Raw genomic sequence first — 24,512 nt, forward strand, 5'->3', positions numbered from 1 at the left:
GATGTGCATTACCTCTTTCAAGACATGTTTACTTTTATACTGTCATCATTCTGAGCAAAGTTACCTAGTATCTAAGACAGTGCAGACTCAAAGCAGAATATTATATAGAAGGAGAGAGACCAATACAAGGATTCCTTTTAGTGACATGAAAAGCACAGTAGCAGTTAGGAAAGGCAGACCTAAGACGTCAAAAATATTTTTGTGGAATACCGCTTGTGATCATGTTTATAATGGTAGTCCTTAATTTTGTACCAAGGGTTAAATGGCATTTGGCTATACACTGTTTGGAAAGGCAGGGAAGGGGGTTAAATAGACAGCTGGCCAACCCTTCCAGGGGTGGCAACCCTTCCAGGAGTTGACAATCTACATATAATGTTACATTCAGGATCGTGTAGTACTGTAGTACATATCGAAAAAAACCCACGAATAAGTGAACCCCTGCAGTTCCAACTCATGTTGTTCAAGTGTCAACTGAATAATCCTTAAGCTCTGTCCATACTTAGCTGCCTAGACCCTTTGATTCCCAATCAGTTGATGATTTTATTTACTTATATTTTTGGGCTGAGGTGTGCAGTAGCTTGATGTGGGATCTCAGTTATCAGACCAGGGGTGGAACCCAGGCTACAGCTGTGAAAGTGCAGAGTCCTAACCACTAGACCACCAGGGAACTGCCTCAATTGATAATTTAAAACTGTGTTGATATGCAGTTTGAGTATATATGCCTTAATATTAGTTACCAATAAACAATAAGGAAAATTTTCAAGGAGCAGTATTTTGAATGAAGATTACATGAAGTATAAAAGAAATAATGGTAAAATTTTAAATTGGTGAACATTTGGTGGTAGAGTTTTAGTTAATTAGACTTAACTTTTTTCCTTTTGTTGTGATAAAACTCAGTTTACCATATGGTTGTATTTTTTAATGGAGTCATTTTATGATTCCATAAAATATTACAATTTGAATACTTAATGTCTGTTCATACTCGAATCCCCTCTCCCGTCTCTTTTTTTCTTTCTTTCTTTTTTTTTTTAGAAAACAGATAATTACAGCAGCTATCCAGTGTACCATACAATTTATGAGACATTTGAATTGGTAGAGAACTTTTATGACCCCAAATTTAAAAAACAGCTTGCTGTGGCTCAATTGCGAGGAGCACTAGTTTATGAGCTTGCAGACTCTAAAATCATTCCTTTCAATATACAAGACTATGCAAAAGCTTTGGAAATCTATGCAACAAGTATCTACAAATTATCCAAGAAACATGACCAAGAATTTAGACACTATGGAGTATCATTTGGTAAGAAATGGCTGAGCAGGTATTTTATAATGGTTATCTCCTGTCATAATCAAGGTATACTATTTCATCTTAGAATTTATCCCTGCCTCATTTATTGATCTTGAAAAACAAACTTTAAACAACTATTAAAGAATGTGATTTAGGAGTTCCTGTCGTGGCTCAGGAGAAACCTGTGGTATAGGTTGAAGACATGGCTCAGATCTGGCCAGGCTGTGGCTGTGGTATAGGCCGGTGGCTACAGCTCCGATTTGACCCCCTAGCCTGGGAACCTTCAAATGCCACTGAGTGAAGCCTTAAAAAGCAAACAACAACAACAATAACAAAAAAGAATGTGATTTAGTTTGATATTTGTAGGATGAATCCATTTTGCCAAGTTAGTGCTACAAACATTGGGTTGATAATTACTTTCTCTGTATTGCTGCCTTTAAAAATACTTTTTTTTTTTTTTTTTTTTTTGTCTTTTTGTCTTTTTTGTTGTTGTTGTTGTTGTTGTTGCTATTTCTTGGGCCGCTCCCGCGGCATATGGAGGTTCCCAGGCTAGGGGTTGAATCGGAGCTGTAGCCACTGGCCTACGCCAGAGGCACAGCAACGCAGGATCCGAGCCGCGTCTGCAACCTACACCACAGCTCACGGCAACGCCAGATCCTTAACCCACTGAGCAAAGGCAGGGACCGAACCCACAACCTCATGGTTCCTAGTCGGATTCGTTAACCACTGCGCCACGACGGGAACTCCTAAAAATACTTTTTATTGTTATAAGAACAGTACTATTTAAATGTATCAGTATTACCCAGAGAAAGCTACCAATCCCACTACATATGTGCATTGTAATTATTAATTATCATTATATTTATTACTCCATATATATTTTAGTGTTTACATGGAGGATTTTTTATGTCATTTGTGCATTCTTTCATATTCAAAATATTTTGTGGTTGCTATTCCACACAATACATCTTCAGCAAAGCAGCAGTGAAATATAGTGCAGCATACGCAGGAGCACTGAGCTGCCGGGGTCCAGCCCCAGCAGCCAGGGAGTGCCGAAGGAGAGGATGGGCTACAAACGGCGCGGAAAGAATTGGAGCCAACTCCTCAGCTGCATGCTGCAGATGACCCAATTTATTAAATGAAAAGCATCAGCTTTTATACCATTTCACAATCAAGTTTTGTGTAAGATTTGACATTAACATTTGGTTTAAATCCCTTTCTGTTCCCGCCACCTGAGATACAAAAAAAAAAAAAAAAGGTTAATTAAAACATGTTCCTTTCAACTTTAGATTTTTCTTCAAGATTACAAACTTAAAGTTTCACACTGTATTTTTCTTAAAAGGTCAATAACAGTAGCTATTCTATTCTATATTAAGAACAAAGCTTTAATAAGTAATAAACGATAATACCTAACATTCTTTAACTAAAGGCATATGTAGTTAACAAAAATGCATGAAAGGCTTAGGCTCATGACATTCTTAAGGCTGCGGTTTATTTGGTGCCAGCAAGCTAAGGATTTAACCTATTGTCCTGACTTACGTAAGTTCCAAACCACCAATTTCAATAGAAAGGAGTATTATACCCCAAAATTATCAAGTGCCCCCACAAGGGATGAGAGTTACAGGTGACACTATTATTTAATAAAAAAATATATCTATTGTAAAAAATAGCAATTTGTAGGCCATATAACACTTTTCCCAGCCCCAAACTTCTTTTCATGTGAAGGGACTGAAATCATAAGTTTCCCCTGTATACTCTTACAAAATAGGTGCCATAAATTGTTACTCCAAAACAAAGGCTTTTTCCATTACATTGTTTAAATGACTTCACTCTGTTTTGGTTCAGGTGTTTTATGTACCCAGGGCAAATCCTTAGCTGTAAGAAAGCTGTGAATCAAAGATAGAAAAAGAAGGATAAACACAGAAAAAATAGATTAACATATTTTTTAGGGGATATCATTTTTATTTTTCAGGAAACTGATGTTTTTCAAGGAATTGCTCTGCAATCCTTCTTCTTTCTTCAGCTCGTCTGTAGCTCTGCTAACCAGACAAGCCTCATGCAGGTGCCGACTGTGGCTTTGTTTTCTTTACTGGAGCGCCCCATGGCTCCCGACACTGAGCCTTGGGTCTAGAAGCAGTTTCCTGGTTCAAATCCTGGCTTTAATATTTAGTCACTTAACCTTGGGGAATTTACCTAACCCCTTTATGTCAGGTTTGTTATGAGTGAAATGGTTTTAAAAAAATACAGCATTTCCAAGATTCCATTGGTTGATCTATAGAAACAGTGGTGACGGCCACTGAGTGCTCATAATGATAGCTGATACGATGTTTTATTGTAACCATTTCCTTTCAATATTTTGGGAATATATATTCTTAGTATGAACCAAAATTATCAAATATGTGCTGAGTGTCTGCTGTGTGTACTAAGTGCTGTGTTATTTCCTGAGAGATATAAGGAAGTTTAAGAAATAGTCATTGTCTGTGAAAAGCTGAAACTCTCCTATGGAGAAAGAGACGATGAAATCCTGGGATGCACTGTTACGGGTGCCCAGGGAGCAGAGGACGAAGGCAGGTGGTCAGCAGTGGCTTCCGAATAGCATTGCATAAGAACTAGTAACCTTCAGACAGGATGAGCTGCAGGTACTAAGATTTAGAAATAAAGTGAAGAAAAAGTTTAGAAAATTGTGCTTACATCAATATGATTGGAGAATTGCTGCAGTGATGGGAAAAGTGAAAGGATGAAAGGAAGAAACGAGGAGAGGCTACAGCAGGAGGGCAGTCCTAGTTCTGTGGCTGCCCAGTGTCCAGTTCTCTTCCCCAACTTTTCTTGCCCTGACTTCTTTTCTATTTTAAAAACCTTTCTTCTCCCTAATGTGCCCACTTCCTGCACAATCAAAATTGTTTACAGTCAGCAGAATAGTCCCTCAGAAAATGTTTTAGTGCAGGACAGATGAATGGAAGGATGGATAGATGGGTAGACAGGCTACACTCTGTCTCTAGTTGTTTACCTTGTACTAACCAATCCACTCTCTGTTTCATGTTCTTGTGGCTCAACCGAAACTGCTCTTTCCAAAGTTATCATGCACGTGTGACACAAAATACCAGGGACACGGTTTGATTCTTTTCTATTTTGACTTCTGTGCTTCATTTGAAATTTAAAATTCCTTTTTCAACATTCTTTTCCCTTAGCGTCCTTAATTTCCACTATTACATTATATGATTTGTACATGATTTTTACAAAAGCATTAATAGTTAAAGCTTAAAGAACCTCTAGGCCAAAAAAAGACCTTGTTTCTTATACTGAATGCACTACTTACTACCTTTGAGATCTAATAGAAATCCAGTGTCCGGAGCTGTAATGCTTTATCTATAAAATGAATATTGAATCCCCTGCATCACAGGATTAATGCAAGAAGCAAATCAGTAATGTAATGTAATGCCCAGTTTAGAAAAGATGGAAAATGACAAACAGGCTGTTGTATTAAAAACGATGTTATTTACCTAATGCCTTTCCTCAGAAATTTTGTAAACTAAAGATTAGCTAGAACAAACTGGATCCTAGTTCTCTGAGTTTAAATGTATCAGCCTGTCTGTCACAGGCTGTCCTTAAACAACATCTTTTTTTGTGTTGTGTTGTTACTTTTTTGCTTTTGGGGGGAGGGGGGCTGCACCTGCAGCACATGGACGTTCTCAGGCTAGAAGTCGAAAGGAGCTGCAGTTACTGGCCTATGCCACAGCCACAGCAACATGGAATTCATGCCAAGTCTGCAACCTATACCACAGCTCATGGCAACGCCAGATCCTTAATCCACTGAGCAAGGCCAGGTATCTAACCTGCATCCTCATGGATACTAGTTGGGTTCATAACCTGCTGAGCCACAGAAGGAACTCCTTAAACAAAATCTTAAAAGAACTGCTTAAAAACTAAAATTGGCATTATTTTATTCTGTAATGACAGGAACATTAGCTCATTTATAGCTGTATATTTCGAGTTGTCCCAATAAATATGTATTGAATGAATAAATGCTGAGATTTTGATAAATTGAGTTAAAAGGATAAAGCCCTATACTTTAAAAATTTATTGTTTCCTTAAGAACCAATTTTGCTATTTTTAATTTTATACATTATTCCTTTGTTATGATATTTTTAAAAAATAATTTCCATAGACCTGGAAGAAGGCTCAGTAGGAAAATGGTTTCAGTATCTCTTTAGTCATAGCAGCTTGGAATGGGGAGGGCAGGAAAGTGAACCTTTGAAGCAGGAAACACTCATGCTTACTAATTTCTTCTACTTTTTCATTTTTTAAAAAGATTCCTTATTTTCTGCTGTGAAAAACTTCTCAGAGGCTGCTTCAGATTTTCATAGAAGACTTTCACAAGTTGATCTTAATAAGTAAGTTTCCAACGTGAAGCTCCCTACTGCTTTGAAAAGCAATCTGGTTCTTGGAATGAACTGTGTACACTCGCAGAAGCATGCGACTCTAAATCATTGCTCCTCAAATTATGGTCCACCAGCCAGCAGCGTCAGCATCACCGGGGAGCTTGTTAGAAAGGCAGAGTATCAGACCCCACCCAAGACCTGCTTAGATTCTGCACTTTAGCAAAACTCTCCAGGTGGTTTGTAATCACGTTAGAGGATGAGGATCGTTATCTGTCGAATGGTAGACTAAAAACTCATCCCAAGACAAGGGCCAAAGAGACCTGTTTTCAGGAGTTTGCATACTAATTCTGATTATAGAAGGTAATTCATAATTCTCCAGGTTTCAATCCATTTGTAATATATTTCACCACAGTCCCATACTTCGAGGATCCGTGTAGATATATTTTATTGATAATTTTTTTGCATTTTATTTACCCCCTGCCACTTTTTTTTTTTTTACCACTTTTAGATAGAAAAATAATTTGTTATACGCACAGCTTTATGTAACAAGCATAAATTGTTCCATAGTACAGTGCATGGCGCATTTCTTAATTTTTTCAGATTCAAGCAGAATAAGCTTTCCTACCTCCCACGCAGGCAGAAAGCTGTATGTGTCCCTGAGAGAGGTCTCTCTCCCACTTGGGTTGTAAGGCAGTCTGGGAGACTTCTGCAGTGCAGAAGAGAGACGGCAGATGCCAAATGTGAAAGGGACTCCCTGCCCAGGGGGAGCTGTCTCCCTCCTTGTAGACTCTTGCAACTTCCCTTTCTCTTGTGTCCTTCCGCCTTTACTCTGCACCTTTCTTCCACAGTAGAACTAAATAGCTTATCAGGAGGAACACCTTGGTGGCCCACCCTGTCGGCCTTTGCAGGAGGCCTGGCTGTCCCCCTTCAAAGAATTAAAAATGTCTTTTACTTCTTTCTGATTAGTCTGTGGTCTTGAAAAATAGAACATAACATTTCCCCATTGGCCCTTCTGCTGTTACAAATATTACGAAGACGCCCCTGCTGTTATATGTAGCTTACAGGGTCTTACTGTGTATTTAATTTTCGTTTTCTTAAAAATCTGATTTCAGAACTTTATGTCCCCATGCCGTATCCTTATTTAATATTATTTTAAAATATGGTTTCATGGTAAGTGTTGTAATTATCTATTTCTTATTCTCCAAGCCCTGTTGCCGTGAGAATCATGAATGACCAGCTGATGCTCCTGGAAAGAGCGTTCATCGATCCTCTTGGTTTACCAGGCAGACCCTTCTACAGGTAAGGAGGCAACAGGTGTTCCGCAAAAGGACGCCGTATATGTCACTGTGACCAAAACCAGCATACTCGAGGTCTGCTTTAAACTCCTGCTACCAGATGAATGGAAAGTGGATATGTATCCTGAGAGAAATAGGGGTAAGATTATGCATAACAGTATAATTTGTAATATCAGAAAAATTAATTTTATATTGTGTTGTTTTGCTGCAGATGTATATGTAGTTGAAAAAGAACTCCTTGTAACAAAATCTCAAAGCTGTAGAATCTTTGAGGGGATCTGAGAGCTTCTGTAGTTCAGCCATCTACATGAATCTTTTCTGTAGAATCTCAGACAAGTAGTTATCCAGCCACTGTTTGCATCTTCCAGGGCTGGCAAGTTCTGCATGAGGAAGTTCATTCCATTTTAGGAAAGGTCTTCTTAACAGAAAGTTTTCCTCTTAAAGATGTATTTCCCTGAAATTTTCTCCCTCTGACTCTGTTCTGCTCTCAAGAACCAAATAGAAAAAGTCTAGATCTATTTTTATATAACATTTCAGGTTTTTGAAGACGGCTACCATAGCTTTCCCTAAAGAAATACCCTCTTTTTCTACCTCTCTCTCAGGGTTTCTTTCAGTATCTTGGCTGGTTTTGGATAACCTGCAGTTTTTTTTAAGGTACTTTTTAAACTGTGGTTCCTTGGTAGAAATTAGAAAGGTCCTAGCATTTAAGGTCTGAAAATCTGTGTTCTAGTTCATTTGCACATGTGTGCTTTAGAGCAAGTCCCATCTAGGGTTTCCTTATCTGAATTAGGATGGTGATAACTGTGGTTTTACAAGGATGTTTATCATCAAACAACAAACACAGAAGGTAGTTCTATATGTTACCTTTCTTACAGATAATTAGTGATCTGCATTATCATTTAATGAACTATAAGCACAGGCTCTTAGAGCTCAGCTCTGCCACATATGGGGCAAATTACTTCCCCAAAACTTGGGTTCCTCAGCTCTAGATGGAGATTATGATACTTTTACTCCTTAGGTTTATAGATTTAAGGCATGCAGACTATTTAGTTGAGAGAGAGATACACTCAGTGAATGGCTATTTGTATAAAATCATAATCACAAATAAGGTGAACATTGGTTATTGATACAAATGGAATGGCAGTAAGCAGTGAAGTATTTACATAGATAAAAAGTTGAATGCAAGTCTACATGTTAATCCTCTTTTGCCCATCATTACTCTGTCTTTACATATTTATTTTTAATTATTTTTTTGTCTCTTTAGGGCTGCACCCGCAGCATATGGAGGTTCTCAGGCTAGGGGTCGAATCAGAGCTGTAGCTGCCGGCCTACACCACAGCCACAACACCAGATCCGAGCCACATCTGTGACCTACACCACAGCTCACAGCAATGCCGGATCCTTAACCCACTGAGTGAGGTCAGGGATTGAACCTGTGGTCGGATTCGTTTCCACTGAGCCTCGATGGGAACTCCCTTATTTTTAACTTGTATGATTTAAAAGAAAACCATCTCTTGGTTTTCAAGTTTGGGCTCTGCAGCATAAAGAGTAAAAAGCAAAAGGGACAGTGATCACAACTAGACATTTCTGTTACTTTCTTCAGAAAAAGTCAGTGTTAAGCATTTGGAGTTAAATTTTGAATGTTATTATGTACATATGTACATACATGTATTTATTCATTTGTATTTACGTAAATGGGACCATGCATTGTTTTGCAGCTTTTTTCCCTTATTTTTATCTTCGAGGTCTTTGCATGTCAATATATATAGTTCTTTCTTCTCATCTGCTTTATAGTGTTCCATTGAATAACTTACATGTGTAATTTTTTTTTTTTAGTCCTTATTGGGCTTTTAATTAATTTGTTTTTTCCCCCTAATTATTTATTGTTATGAAAAGTACCTCTATAGGATGTCCCTGAGTCCCACTTAAACATAGGTTTTAATAATGGGTCCCTGAGATTTCAGGGTCAAAGGAAAAAAAAGTACATTTTAAATTTGATTAACTAACTGTCATCAGACTGTCCTCCAGAAAGGCTGCAGTATATATAAAAACTATATTTGGAACTGTTAATCGAAGATGAAAGCTGTATTTTTTAAAATTATTCAAACATTTTTTTTTTTGGCTGTGGCATGCACGAATTCCTGGGCTAGGCATCAAACTCAAGCCACAGCAGTGACAATGCTAGATCCTTAACTCACTAAACTGTAATTAAAATGTCAAAAAAGGAGTTCCCATCATGGTGCAGTGAAAATGGATCTGACTAGGAACCACGTGGTTTGCGGGTTCAATTCCTGGCCTTGCTCAGTGGGTTAAGGATCTGGCGTTGCTGTGAGCTGTGGTGTAGGTTGCAGATGCGGTTTGGATCTTGTATTGCTGTGGCTGTGGTGTAGGCCGGCAGCAACAGCTCTGATTAGACCCCTAGCCTAGGAACCTTCACATGCCTCAGGTACGACCCTAAAAAGAAAAAAAAAAAAGTCAAAAAAGTTAGAGGCAAGAAGAGAATCTTGAAGCAGCAAGAGAAAAACACTTTTTGAACAAGAGGACTCCCTTAAGACCATTAGCAGATATTTCAGCAGAAACTTTACAGCCCAGAAGGAAGTGGCATCATGTATTCAAAGTCTGAAAGTGAAAAATTTCTAACCAAAATGAAAAAATCGTATCTTCTCAATAGAAAAAATTTGGCAGAACTCAGCGTCCTCTTATGATAAAAAGTCTCAACAAACTGGACACAGAGGCGCTGGATCTCAACATAACAAGGGCATATGTGGCAGAACCACAGCTGCCACCATACTCAGAAACAGAAAGTATCTCTTTCCAATCAGGAACAAGTACGCCCACTCTCACTGCTTTTATTCAACGCAGTACTGGAAGTTCTAGCCGCAGCAATTAGGACAAAGAAGTCAATGACGTCAAATCAGAAAGAAGTAAAATTCACCATTTGCAGATGACATGGTCCTATCCTATATGTAGAAAATCCTAATGATTCCACACGCAAACTATGAGAATAAATTCAGTAAAGTTGCACAATACAAAATACACAGAAATCTATGGCATTTCTATACACTAATGATGATCAGAAATTAAGACAACCCCGTTTACAGTTTCATCTGGTTTACTTCATTCCTCTATCATAATATTGTATTATACTCTCACTTTACAGTTTTCCAGAAGAGGGGATGTGTACTAAGGAATACCTGTGACCTGTATCTGTAATATCTGTTTATATATAGATCAGAATATTAATGTTTATACACAGTTTAGCACATATACTTGTCTTCATAAGAAATACCCATTTGAGGCCAAACTAAAATTCCAAAGCCAAGAGCAATAAATTCTGATGTACTCTGGGGAATCTAAATGATTATAAATTTCTCTTTGCTAATTAATCCTGGCTTATAGAGTTCCATATTGTCTTGTACTTAGCTTTACATCTTGAAGCTCTAGGATTTGACTGTTAGACCTGGTTCCTGGTAAGAGTGTTCAGAAATTGTCTTTGTGAGCAACCATATACAGCCATTTCACCTTTGTGGAATGATCTTCATTACCCTTAACCATTTATGGTATTTTTGGAATACAGGCTTCTTTCATTATTGCTTTTTCATGTCTAAAAGTATTGGAAACAGCCATAATTGTTGCATAGCTAAAAAAGGCAATACAAAGATAATTTTTAAATTGTTTATTAAAAACATCCATAAGGCACCCATATTTTTTGTAGTCTGTTAACGGATGCCTAGGCAGTTAGACAACTAATGCACATTAACTCATAGGAAAGAATTTACTTCCAATTGTACGGGTTGGCAATGTGATACGATTTTTGAGTGACTTTACTCCTTTCCTTGCTTAAAATTCTAGCATTATTTAAGTATCTCAGACCAACTGTATGTTTTCATTTTGGAATACCAAAAGTAAATGCCAGGAGGAGACATAATATATTTAGTAAGACATGGTCTAACAAAAGGGAATGAATAAAGAAAAAGCATATAAAATATAATGTATGCATACTTTTTAGCTCACCCTGCATTCTTTGTATTTTTTTTTTTTTTTCTACTAGGCACATCATCTTTGCTCCAAGTAGCCACAACAAATATGCTGGAGAATCGTTTCCTGGCATCTATGATGCTATGTTTGATATTGACAATAAAGCAGATGCTCATTCAGCCTGGAAAGAAGTAAAGAAACACATTTCTGTTGCAGCTTTTACAATTCAAGCAGCAGCAGGGACTCTGAAAGAATTCTTATAGTAAGATCTTAGCCAATTGGCTGCCATTAAAAGTCAGAGAATAAAATCCATCTTTCTTTTTGATAATGCATGAAGCTGGAATATGCCAGAATCTTGCTTTTCATGTCATTTTGACCTGAAACTTCCATCTTGTTCATCTGCAAAGAGTTTTGGCTTTTTGAAAATTCTTAACTTCATCATCAAAGTGTGATGATCTAATAAAGCAAGAAAAAAACGCCAGTCATGTCAGAAAGAGGTAAGGTAAATGAAAATTCCTTAAAGTATAACATGGCAAGGAACCTGAATTCTTCAGATGGCAGAGATGGAAAAAGCTAGCACAACCACTTGGGAAAGCAGTCTGGCACTTTCTTATAAAGTGAATTATATACTTACATTATAGCTCCCAAATCCTACTTTCCAGTATTTACTAAGAAACAAAAATATGATCACCAGAAGACTCTTACATGCATGTTCATAGCAGCTTAAGGTGGAAATAATGCAAATATCCATCTACAAATGAATGGATAAACTGTGGTATGTACACAAGGGAGTCCTCAGAAGAAAAAAAAGAAATACTTGCCACTAGATGTAATATTATTTGCAGACATTGTTCCAGGAAGAAAGTCAGACGCAAAAGACTGCCTTAGTATGAGTCTATTTACATGAGGAAACAAAACTACAGATTAGACCAGTGATTGCCTGGGTCAGTTAGGGGGAAGGGAGATGTGCTGCAAGGAGGCATAAGGAACCTCTCTGGGGTGTGTTTGCTGGATCATGATCTGGGTGATGGTTATGCAAGTATATACAGTTGTAAAAACGCATCAAACTGTAAACTTAAAATGTGTAACAATAAATTAATAAATTTCATTACCAAAAAAAAAAAAGTCTGACAAGGAAACTGGACGAACGTAGCTTTTCTTGTGAAACCACTGTAGCATCCAAATGGTAAGAAAAAAGTGAATAATAGCTGTACTTTTGATAACTTCAATTCTACTGAATGATGTATGTTTAATAGGTGAAGAAAACACAGTTGATCTTTGAACAGAAGGGGGTTAGGGGTGCTGACCTTCTGTGCAGTTGAAGTTCCATGTGAAATTTTTACAGTGAGCCCCTCCGCAGCCTTGGTTCTGTACCCATGGATTCAGCCAACTGTGGATCACGATGTACTGTAGTACATGTTTAGTGAAGAAAATCTGTGTATAAATGGACCCATGCAGTTGAAACCTGTGTTGTTCACAGGTCCACAGTAGTTGCCACAATTCTTCATATCCTGACTCCTACTGAATGGAAGTATATCAGAATGTGCAAACTTTGAGCAGAGCCTAATGATTCAGAATTATGAGTAAACTAAGATGAAAGCTTCAAAAGCTTGGTTGTTGAATTACTTTGCCAAAGAGGTGAGAACCAAAGGTTAAACAAGCACTTAACAGGTAAGCACATTAAGTATAGTAAAAAGTGACAGCGCAAAGTCTGCAAAGAGAAACTACTCCACTACCCTTGCTCACTGGCCAACAATACATTTTAATAAAAGAGTGAGGGAGGGTACAGACATTCCCAGTGTATTTCAACATTACCAGGGAGTATCTCACTGATTCTCCACAATAAGTGGCATGCGCAGCAGTGACCTTAAGTCATCAGGATAAATTTTAAATGTGATCTGCTCATTTCACTTAAATAGGCAAAAGATTATTCTGCTTTTTAAAGGACAATAAAATATTTATGAAGTATACATTTATAAGGCTTTTAAAATTAGACTTTTATAAAAAAGTTTTAGCAAATCTAGGGATTTAGTTTTACTACCGTATTATATTATCTTAGCATGATACTTTATTTTAGAGGAATAATTGTATTTTAACTTCGTTAAAGCATTTTGTATGAGAGGGTATTTATTACGTTATGACCCACGAGAGTCTCACTTTTCTACTGTCCTGAGTAAATCACTAGATATTTTGGGGCATCAATTTCCTCATGAGTAATGATTATTAAGGCTACATCCACCTCAATTATATAATTTCTATAGAGGACAAAAATAGATGAAAAAGTTTATAAGTCTCTTTTATGTTTTTCTTATTGGCAGCTTCCCAGAAGACAGACATGTACTGCTAAAACAGCATGTGAGGTTGGAAGTATGAGTTTAGAGAAAAATAGTAAGCTTTGCAACATACCGTTTAACTGGTAATTTTTAAAATCATTTTTAATCACTAATTATTAGAATAGAACAATGGTTATGTGGCAGGCACTAAAATAAGCCCAGGACATTAGAGAAAATGTACTACCACATGTTCAAGACACAAAATATGTGCTTGAATGACTTTTTTTAAAATATATATTATTTATTTATTTATTACTCAAATGAATTTATCATGTCTGTAGTTATAATGATCATCACAATCCAGTTTCACAGGATTTCCATCCCATAACCCAGGCACATCCCCCTACTCCCCCAAACTGTCTCCTCTGGAGACCGTTAAGTTTTTCAATGTTTGTGAGTCAGCATCTGTTCTGCAAAGAAGTTCAGTCCGTCCTTTTTTTCAGATTCCACATGTCAGTGAAAGCATTTGATGTTGGTGTCTCATCGTGTGGCTGACTTCACTCAGCATGATAATTTCTAGGTCCATCCATGTTGCTGAAAATGCCAGTATTTCATTCCTTTTAATGGCTGGGTAATATTCCATTGTGTATATATGTACAATATCTTCTTGAGCCACTCCTCTGTCAATGGACATGTGGGTTGTTTCCATGTCTTGGCTGTTGCAAACAGTGCTGCAATGAACATCGGAATACATGTGTCTTTGCGAGTCATGGTTTTCTCTGGATAGATGCCCAGGAGTGGGATTGCTGGATCGAATGGTAGTTCTATTTTGAGTTGTCTGAGGCATCTCCATACTGTTTTGCACAGTGGTTGCACCAATGTACAATCCCACCAACAGTGTACTAGGGTTCCTTTTTCTCCACACCTTCTCCAGCACTTCTTCTTTGTAGACTTTGTGATGATGGCCATTCTGGCTGGTGTAAGGTGGTACCTCATCGTGGTTTTGATGTGCCTTTCTCTAATCATAAGTGATGTTGAACATCTTTTCATGTTTTTTGGCCATCTGTATGTCTTCTTTGGAGAATTGTCTGTGTAGATCTTCTGCCCATTTTTGGATGGGGTTGTTTGTTTTTTGGGTATGGAGCACAGAAGGTGTTTATAAATGTTGGAGGTTAATCCCTTGCCCATCGATTCACTTGCAAAGATTTTCTCCCATTCTGTGGGTTGTCTTTTTGTTTTGTTTAGGGTTTCCTTTGCAGAAACTTTTCAGTTTGATTAGGTCCCATTTGTTTCTTTTTGTTTTTGCTGTCATTCCTCTAAGAGGTGGATCTGAGAAGGTGTTGCTGTCGTTTATGTCAGAGAGTGTTTGGCCTATGTTTTGCTCTAAGAGTTTGATAGTGTCTGGGCTTATGTCTAGGTCTTTAATCCATTTGGAGTTTATTTTTGTGTCTGTTGTTAGGGAGTGTTCTCATTTCATTCTTTTCCATGTGGCTGTCCATTTTTTCCAGCACCACTTATTGAACAGGCTGTCTTTTCTCCATGGTATGTTCTTGCCTCCTTTGTTATAGATTAGTTGGCTGTAGGTGCATGGGTTGAATTCTGGGCTTTCTATCCTGTTCCATTGATCTATATTTCTGTCTTTGCACCAGTACCTTATAGTTTTGATGATTTTTGCTTTGTAGTATATATAGTCTGAAGTCTGGGAGCCTGATTCCTTCAGCTCCATTTTTCTTTTTCAGGATGTCTTTGGCTATTCTGGGTCTTTTGTGCTTCCAAACAAACTTTAAAATATTTTGTTCGAGTTCTGTGAAGAATGTCCTTGGTAATTTGATAGGGATTGCAATGAATCTGTAGATTGCCTTAGGTAGTATAGCCATTTTGATAACATTAACTCTTCCAATCCATGAGCATGGTATATCTTTCCATCTATTTGTGTCATCTTTGATTGCTTTCATCAGTGTCTTATAGTTTTCAGAGTACGGGTCTTTTGTCTCTTTAGGTAGGTTTACTCCTGGGAATTTCATTCTTTTGGATGTGATATTAGTAAATGGGATTGCTTCCCTAGTTTCTTTTTCTAATCTTTCATTGTTAGTGTATAGAAATGCTGTTGATTTCTGTGTATTGATTTTGTATCCTGCAACTTTGCCAAATTCGTGGATGAGCTCTAAGTGTTTTCTGGTAGAGTCTTTAGGATTCTCTAGGTATAGTATCATGTCATCTGCCAACAGTGATAGTTTTACTTCTTCCTTTCCAATTTGGATTCCTTTTATTTCTTTTACTTCTCTGATTGCCGTGGCTAGGACTTCCAGAACTGTTGAAGAGTAGTGGCGAGAGTGGACATCCTTGTCTTGTTCCTGATCTCAGCAGGAATTCTTTAAGCATTTTACCATTGAGAATGATGTTCACTGTGGGTTTGTCATATATGGCCTTTATTATGTGGAGGTAGGTTACACTATGCCCACTTTCTGAAGGGTTTTTATCAGAGATGGGTGTTGGATTTTGTCAAAGGCTTTTTCCACATCTATTGAGGATCGTATGGTTTTTATTCTTCAGTTTGTTAATGTGTTGTATCACACTGATGAATTTGCGGATATTGAAGAACCCTTGCATCCCTGGGATAAATCCCACTTGATCATGATGTACAATCGTTTTAATGTATTGTTGGACGTGGTGTGCTAGTATTTTGTTGAGGATTTTCGCATCAATGTTCATCAGTGAAATTGGCCTGGAGTTTTCTTTTTTTGTGATATCTTTGTCTGCTTTTGGTATCAGGGTAATGGTGGCCTCACAGAATGAGTTTGGGAGTATCCCTTCCTCTGCAATTTCTTGAAATAGTTTCAGAAGGAGAGGTGTTAGCTCTTCCAAAATGTTTGATAGAATTTGCCTGTGAAGCCATCTGGTCCTGGACTTTTGTGTGTTGGAAGTTTTTTAATCACAGTTTCAATTTCACTTCTTGTGATAGGTCCATTCATCTTTTCAATTTCACTTCTTGTGATAGGTCCATTCATCTTTTCTATTTCATCTTGGTTTAGTCTTGGAAGATCATACTTTTCTAAGAATTTGTCCATTTCTTCTAGGTTTTCCATTTTATTGGCATATAGTTGCATATAGTAGTCTCTTATGATCCTTTGTATTTCTGTGATGTCCGTTGTTACTTCTCCTTTTTCATTTCTAATTTTATTGATTTGAATCCTCTCTCTTTTTTTTCTTGATAAGTCTGGCTAAGGGTTTATCAATTTTGTTGATCTTTCAAAGAACCAGCTTTCGTTTCATTGATCTTTTCCATGGTTTTCTTTGTTTCTATTTCTTTGATTTCTGCTCTGATCTTTATGATTTCTTTCCTTCAACTAACTTTAGGTCTTGTCTGTTCTTCTCTCTCGAGCTGCTTTAGCTATAAAGTTAGCTTGTTTATTTGAGCTTTTTCTTGTTTCCTGAGGTGGGCTTGTATTGCTATAAACTTCCCTCTTAGAATGGCTTTTGCTGCATCCCATAGGTTTTGGAGTGTAGTATCTTTGTTGTCATTTGCCTCTAGGTATTTTTTAATTTCCTCTGACTTCTTCAGTGATCCATTGGTTGTTTAGTAACATGTTATTTAGTCTCCACGTGTTTGTGTTTTTTTTTTGCCGATTTCTTCTTGTTTTTGATTTCCAGTCATATAGTGTTGTGGTCAGAAAAGATGCTTGATATGATTTCAAATTTCTTAAAGTACTGAGGTTGGATTTGTAGCCCAGGATGTGATCAATCTTAGAGAATGTTCCATGTGCACTTGAGAAGAATGTGTATTCTGCTGCTTTTGGATGGAATGTCCTATAAATATCTGTTAAGTCCATCTGGTTTAATGCATCATTCAGGGCCTGTGTTTCCTTATTGGTTTTCTGTCTGGTTGATCTGTCCGTTGCTGTAAGTGGGATGTTAAAGTCCCCCACTGTTATTGTGTTATTGTTGAGTTGACCTTTTAAGGTTGTAAGCAGTTGCCTTATATAATGTGGTGAACCTAGGTTGGGTCCATAGATATTTAAAATTGTTATATCTTCTTCTTGGATTGATCCTTTGATCATTATGTAATGACCTTCTTTGTCCCTTAAAATATACTTCATTTTAAAGTCTATTTTTTTCTGATATGATTATTGCTACTCCAGCTTTCTTTTGATCCCCGTTTGCATGAAATATTTTCTTCCATCCACTCACTCTCAATTTGTATGTGTCCCTAGAAGTGAAGTGGGTCTCTTGAAGACAGCATATATATAGGTGTTTTTGTATCCATTCAGCCAGTCTATGTCTTTTGGTTGGGGCGTTTAGCCCATCAACATTAAAGGTAATTATTGATATGTATGTTCTTATTGTGATTTTATTAATTGCTTTGGATTTGTTTTTCTTGCTCTTTTTTCTTTCCTTCTTCTCTTGTTCTTTTCTGCCTAGAGAAGTTCCTTTAGTATTTGTTGTAAGGCTGGTTTAGTGTTGCTGAATTCTCTCAGCTTTTGCTTATCTGTGAAGGTTTTGATTTCTCCTTCAAATCTGAATGAGAGCCTTGCTGGGGAAAGGAATCTTGGTTGGAGGTTTTTTCTTTTCATCACATTATTGTATCATGCCAGTCCCTTCTGGCCTGCAGAGTTTCAGCTGAAAAATCTGCTGATAACTTTATCGAGGTTCCCTTGTATGTTATTTGTTTCTTTTCCCTAGCTGCTTTCAAGATTTTCTCTGTCTTTAATTTTGGTCAGTTTGATTAATATGTGTCTCGGGGTGTTCCTCCTTGGGTATAGTTTATATGGTACTCATTGTGCTTCCTGGATTTGAGTGAGTGGTTCCTTTCCCATGTTAGGGGAAGTTTTCAGCTGTTATCTCTTGGAATATTTTTTCTGTCTCCTTTTCTCTCTCTTATTCTGGCACCCCTATAATACAGATGTTGGTGCATTTAACATTGTCCCAGAGTTCTGAGACTCTCTTGTTTTCAATCTTTTTTCTCTTTTCTGTTCTGCATCCATAATTTCCACTAATCTGTCCTCCACCTCGCTTATTCATTCTTCCGCCTCCTGTGTTCTGCTGTTAGCTGCTTCTAGTGAATTTATTTCAGTTATTGTATTTTGCATCTCGTTTAAGTTTTATATCTTGTATCTCTTTGCTCAATGTTTCCTGTAAGTTATCCATATTTGCCTCCAATTTATTTCCAATGTCTTGCATCATCTTCAGCATCAACAATCTAAAGTCTTTTTCCTGGAGGCTGAGAATCTCCTCATCGCTTAGCTGATTTTCTGGGGTTTTTCCTTTCTCTCTCATATGAGTTATGGTTCTCTCTCTTTTCATTATTATGGGTTTTTGGTGTGGTGACCTTTTTACAGATAATAGAGTTGTAGCCTCTCTTACTTCTGGTGTCTGCCCCTTGTTGCTGAAGTTGGTATGGGGGCTTGCTGTAGGCTTCCTGATGGGAGGGGCTGATGCCTGCCCCCTGGTGGGTGGAGCTGATTCTAATTCCTCTGGTGGGTAGGCTTAGTCTCTGGATGGGATTAGAGGCAGCTCTGTGCCTGAGGGGTCTTTAGTTAGCCTGTTTACTGAGGGACAGGGCTGTGATCCCAACATGGATTATTGTTTGCCCTGGGGCTTCTCAGAGCTGACTGATAGGTGGGGCCAGGTTTTCCCAAAATGGCCACCTCCAGAGAAAGGCAAGCTGCTGAATATTCCCGAGAGCTTTTCTTCCAATGTCCTTCCCTCACAACAAGCCACAGTCACCCTTGTTTTTCCAGGATGTTCTCCAAGAACTGCAGTCAGGTTTGACCCAGATTCCTATGGAGACTTTGCTTTGCCTTGGGTCCCAGTGCACGTGAAAGTCTGTGTGCGCCTTTTAAGAAGGGGGTCTCCGTTTCCCTCAGTTCCGTGGTGCTCCTGCACACAAGCCCCTCTGGCCTTCAATGCCAGATGCTCCAGGGGCTCTTTCTCCCAGTGCCAGATCCCCACACGTGAGAGTTTGATGTATGGCTCAGAACTCTCACTCCTATAGGTGAGTATTTGTGAACCAGTTAGTTTCCAGTCTGTGGGGCTTCCCACCCGGGCAGTATGGGGTTGTTTATACCAAGAAATCGCCCCTCCTACCTCTTGATATGTCGTCCTCTTTGTCTTCTGGAGTAGGATATCTTTTTTAAGGTTTCCAGTCCATTTGGGTGAAGATTGCTCATCCTTTAGTTGTGAATTTTGTTGTTTTTAGAGAAGTTGAGCTCCAGTCCTTGTATTTCCACCATCTTAATCCCATCTCCACGATTTTGTTTAGAGTTTTTATCCTAGGATTATTTCATCTATAAGAAGTTTTATGTAAGCCACTTGGTAACCACATAGCAAAAATCTATGTTAGTCATGAAACGTGACAAATAGGGAGACTGGTGAAATCACCATGGAAAACCACTTTACAAAGGTAGACAGAAACAGGCGGAAATGCAAAGAAAGGACATCAAAGCCATGTGAAAGCAAATGATAAAATGGTAATATTAAGTCTTACATATTAATATTCACTTTAAATAGAAATTAACTGAATTCAGCAATCAAAGGCACAGAGTGCCTGGATGGATATTAAAAAGCCCTAATGATGTAATTTCAGTTCTGAAGATACACATAGGTCAGGGTGAAGATCTGACTGGAAGAGGATATTCTATGCAACTGGAAACCAAAAGAGCAGTATAGCCATACTTCCATCAGACAAAATAGACCATGTAAAAATGACAGCAGGAGACAAAAGGATATTAATGATAAAAAAGGTTAATATATCAATAAGATGTAACAATCAAATATATATATACCCAACATTGGCATGCTGAAATACATTAAGCAAGTTTTAACAGCTCTAAAGGGAGAGAGAGACAATAATGCAGTATTAATAGGGGACTTCAGTAGCCCACTGACAGTAATGACCAGATTGTCCACACATAAAATCCATTAGAAATGTTGGAATTTAACTACACACTAGAGTAATTAACTTTAACAGACATATATAGAACATTCCATCCAAAAGCAGGAGAATACACATACATGTCATATGCACACAGAACATTATCTAGAATAGACTATATGAAAACATAACAGAAATGAATACTGAAATCATTCTATCTTTTTGGATAACGATGGTGTGGAACTAGAATCAATAAGCAGAAAGCTGGAAAATCTACAAATATGTGGAAACTAAAGACACTTGTAAACACCAGTGAGTCAGGAAAAAAGAGATATTCTCTAAATAAATGAAAATGCAAATATCACCTATCAAATCTTAGGGAATGCAGCAAAAGCAGTTCTGAGAGGAAGGTCTACAGCAATAAAATCATATATTAGGAAATTTCGAATGATTAAAAAAACCCAACTTTATACCTCAAGAAACTAGGAAAAGAACAAATTAAGCCCAGAGTTAGCAGGAGGAAGAAAGTAATAAAGATCAGAGTGGAAATACATAAACTAGAGACAGGAATTGGGGTGGGGAGTAGAATTAACAAACTTAAAGATGGCTTTTCAAAAGATAATAAATTTACTAACCTTTGGTCAGACTAGGAGAGAAGACTCAAAATCAGAAATGAAAAAAAGACATTACAGATGATACCACGAAAATAGAGAAAACCATCTGAGACTATGATGAACAATTATATGCCAACAAGATAACCTTGAAGAAATGGATAAATTTCTATTAAAAAAAACTTCTAAGACTGAATCAGGAAGAAATAGAAAGTCTGAACAGACCAATAATGAGCAAGGAGACTCAATCAGTAATCAAAAACCTCCCAACACTGAAAACCCCAGGACCAGATGGCTTCACAGGCAAATTACATCAAACATTCAAAAGAGAATTAACACTAGTCCTTATCAAACTTATCCAAAAACCTGAGAAGGGAATACTTCTAAACTCATTTTATGATACCAGCATTACCCTGATTCTAAAGCCAAATAAGGACAGTATAAGGAAGCAATAGAGTACTGTCCCTGATGAATATAGCTGCAAAAATTTTCAAAATCTAAGCCAGCCAAATTCAAGAACACATAAAAAGTGTTACATGTCATGACCAAGTGGGATTTATCCCTTGGATGCAAAGATGGTTCAACATGCAAATCAATAATTTAATAAAATAAAATTACACGATCATCTCAGTAGATACAGAAAAGCACCTGATAAAATACAACGTCCTTTCATGATTAAAACACCCTTGGCAGACTGGGTACAGGGAAACTCAACATAATAAAGTCCATATAAAACAAACCCAGCTAACATGATACTCAATGGAGAAAAATTGAAAGCTATTGGTCTAAAATCAGGACCAAGACAAGAATGCTCAGAGTTCCTGCTGTGACACAGTGGGTTAAGTATCTGCCATTGCCACAGCTGCAGCTTAGATTCAGTCTCTGGCCTGGGAACGTCTATATTCCCTGAGTGGGGGAGGGGGAGACAACAATGTCCAATTTCACCACTCTTATTCAAGATAGCACTGAAATACTAAATTGCTCAATATAGAGCAATACAAATATAGACAAGACAAATAAAAGACCAAAAAAAAGGCATCCAATTGAGAAGATGTATAAGTGTTGATACAACTTAGTATATTGAAAAATCCCAACTCACCCCCCAAAAATACTGGAACTAATTGATTTCAGTAAAATTGCAGAATACAAAATCAATACACAGAAATCAATTACATTTCTGTATGCTAAGAATGAAGCATTTGAAAACTATCCCAATCATATCAGCGTCAAAAACAATAAAATACCTAGGTGTAAGTTTAACCAAGGAAGTGACCAATCTATACAATGAAAACTACAAGACAATGCTGAAAGAAACCGAAAATGAAACAACTGAATGGAAAGACATCCTGTGTTTATGGATCAGAAGAATTAATATTCTATGTCCATACTACCCAAGTCGCCTATAGATTCAACACAATCCCCCTCAAAGTACCAATGGCAGGCATTCTTTACAGAAATAAAAAAAATCCTATAATCTGTATGGAACCAGAAAAGACTCCCAAGAGTGGAAGAAATACTGAGGAAAAAGAACCAAGGTGGAGGTATCACACTTCCTGATTTCAAACTATACCACAGTATTAAAAATGTATTATTTAAAAAAAATCTAGGACTTCCCATGTGGCTCACAACATAACTACTTGGCGTTGCTTCTACAGTGGCTGTGGCTTGACCCCTAGCCTGGGAACTTCCACATGCTGCAGGTGCCGCCACTTGTTTAGAGAAAAAAAAATCTAAACTTATACCTACAGAAGCTAGAAAAAGAACAACAACAACAAAAAATCCCAAAGTTGGTAGAAGTAAAGAAATATACTGAATCAAAAGAGACTATTACAAACAACTATATGCCCTTCTTTTTCCTAGAAGAAATAGAAAATTCCTAGACATGTACAATCTCTTAAGACTGAACTAGAAAGAAACAAAATATGAAAAGACCAATTACTAGTAATGAAAGTCAATCGGTGATAAGAAAAACTCCCAATAAACAAAAGTTCAGAACCAGATTTCTTCAAAGGTGAATGCTACCAAACATTTAAAAAAAAAGAGTTAACACTTGCTCTCAAACTGTTCCAAATAGCTGCAGAGGATGGAACACTAATTTACAAGGCCAGTCTCACCTTGATATCAAAACCAAAGATATCATACAAAAAAATTACAGGCCAATTATCACTGATACATACAGATGCAAAAATCCTCAACAAAATATTATCAGACTAAATCTGACAATATATTAAAAGAATCATACACCATGATCGGGTGCAATTTACCCCAAGAACGCAAAGATTTTTCAGTAACCAAAACTCAATCAGTGTTACACATAACATTAACAAACTGAAGGATAAAAACCATGTAATCATCTCAACAGATGCAGAAAAACTTTTACCAAATTTAACATACATTTATGATAAAAACTCTCCAGAAAGTGGGCATTGGGGGAAACTACCTCAACATGATAAAAGGCCATATGACAAACCCAAAGCTAACATCATGCTTAATGGTGAAAAGCTGAAGGCATTGCCACTAAGATCAGGAACAAGAATGCCTACTCTTGCTACTTTTATTCAACATAGTATTGGAAGTCCTCCCCAGGACAATCAAAAAGAAAAATAAAAGGGATCCAAACTGGAAAAGAAGTAAAACTGTCACTGTTGGCAGATGACACGATACTATACGTAGAAAATCCTAAAGACACAACTAGAAAACTACTAGCGCTCATCAATGAATTTGGTAAACTTCAAGAATACAAAATTAATATACAAAAATCTGTTGCATTTTTATACACTAACAAAGAACTATCAGAAATTAAGGAAACAATCTCATGTACTATCACATCAAAAAGAATAAAATATCTAGGAATAATATACCTAGGAATAAAATACCTCCTTCCTAAGGAGGTAAAAGACCTGTACTTGGAAAACTGTAAGAAACTGAAAATAATACAAACAGATGGAAAGCTACAATAAGTTCATGGATTGGAAGAATTAATATTGTTAAATAAGCATACTACCCAAGACAATCTACAGATTCATAGATATACATAATCTATGTATATAATACATACATAATCCCTATCAAAACACCATAGGCATTTTCCACAGAAATAGAAAAAATTTAAAATTTATATAGCAACACTAAAGACCCCAAACTGCCAAAACAATCTTGAGAAGAACAGAGCTAAAGGAATCACCCTCTGACTTCAGGCTATACAACAAAGCCACAGTAATCAAAACAGTATGGTACTGTCACAAAAACAGACACATAGATTAATGGAACTAGACAGAAAACCCAGAAATAAAGTTATGCTCTTATCATCAATTAATCTATGACAAAGATGGCAAGAATATACAGTGGAGAATTCAGTGGTACAGTACAACATACCACTTCAATAAATGGTGCTGGAAAACAGGACAGCTACATGTAAAATAATAAAAACATTTTCTAATATTTAAAGAAAACTCAATTGGGAGTTGTCTGGTGGCTGACTGGGTTAAAGATATAGTGTTACTACTGTGGCTCTGGTTATTGCTATGGTGTATGTTCAATTTCTGGCCTGGGAACATACTGTGGACACAGCCAGAAAAGAAACCAAACTCAAAAGGGATTAAAGACCTAATTATAAGGCCAGAAACCATAAAACTCCTAGAGGAAAACATAGGCAGAACACTCTGACATAAATCATAGCAATATTATTTTGGATCTGTTCCTAAAGCAAAGGAAATAAAAGCAAAAATAAATGGGACCTAATTAAAAGCTTTTGCACAGCAAAAGAAACCATTAACAAAATGAAAAGAGAATGTACTGAATGAGAAAATATTTGCAAACG

The 24,512-nt window shown here is 37.1% G+C and overlaps 1 protein-coding gene across 2 annotated transcripts in view; it reads left to right on the forward strand.

The window, feature by feature from the left end:
• NAALAD2 (N-acetylated alpha-linked acidic dipeptidase 2) overlaps positions 1–12,062 on the forward strand; it is a 55,031-nt gene extending 42,969 nt beyond the window's left edge. For both annotated transcript variants that reach the window (XM_013979258.2, XM_021062629.1), the window contains 4 exons: positions 1,033–1,297; positions 5,595–5,676; positions 6,871–6,963; positions 11,011–12,062. In XM_013979258.2, the coding sequence (XP_013834712.2) occupies positions 1,033–1,297; positions 5,595–5,676; positions 6,871–6,963; positions 11,011–11,200 (630 nt within the window). In that variant the 3' untranslated portion in view covers positions 11,201–12,062. The remainder of the gene's footprint in view (positions 1–1,032; positions 1,298–5,594; positions 5,677–6,870; positions 6,964–11,010) is intronic.

The sequence above is a fragment of the Sus scrofa genome, chromosome 9, assembly GCF_000003025.6.
Source record: "Sus scrofa isolate TJ Tabasco breed Duroc chromosome 9, Sscrofa11.1, whole genome shotgun sequence".
Classification (NCBI taxonomy): Eukaryota; Metazoa; Chordata; class Mammalia; order Artiodactyla; family Suidae; genus Sus; species Sus scrofa.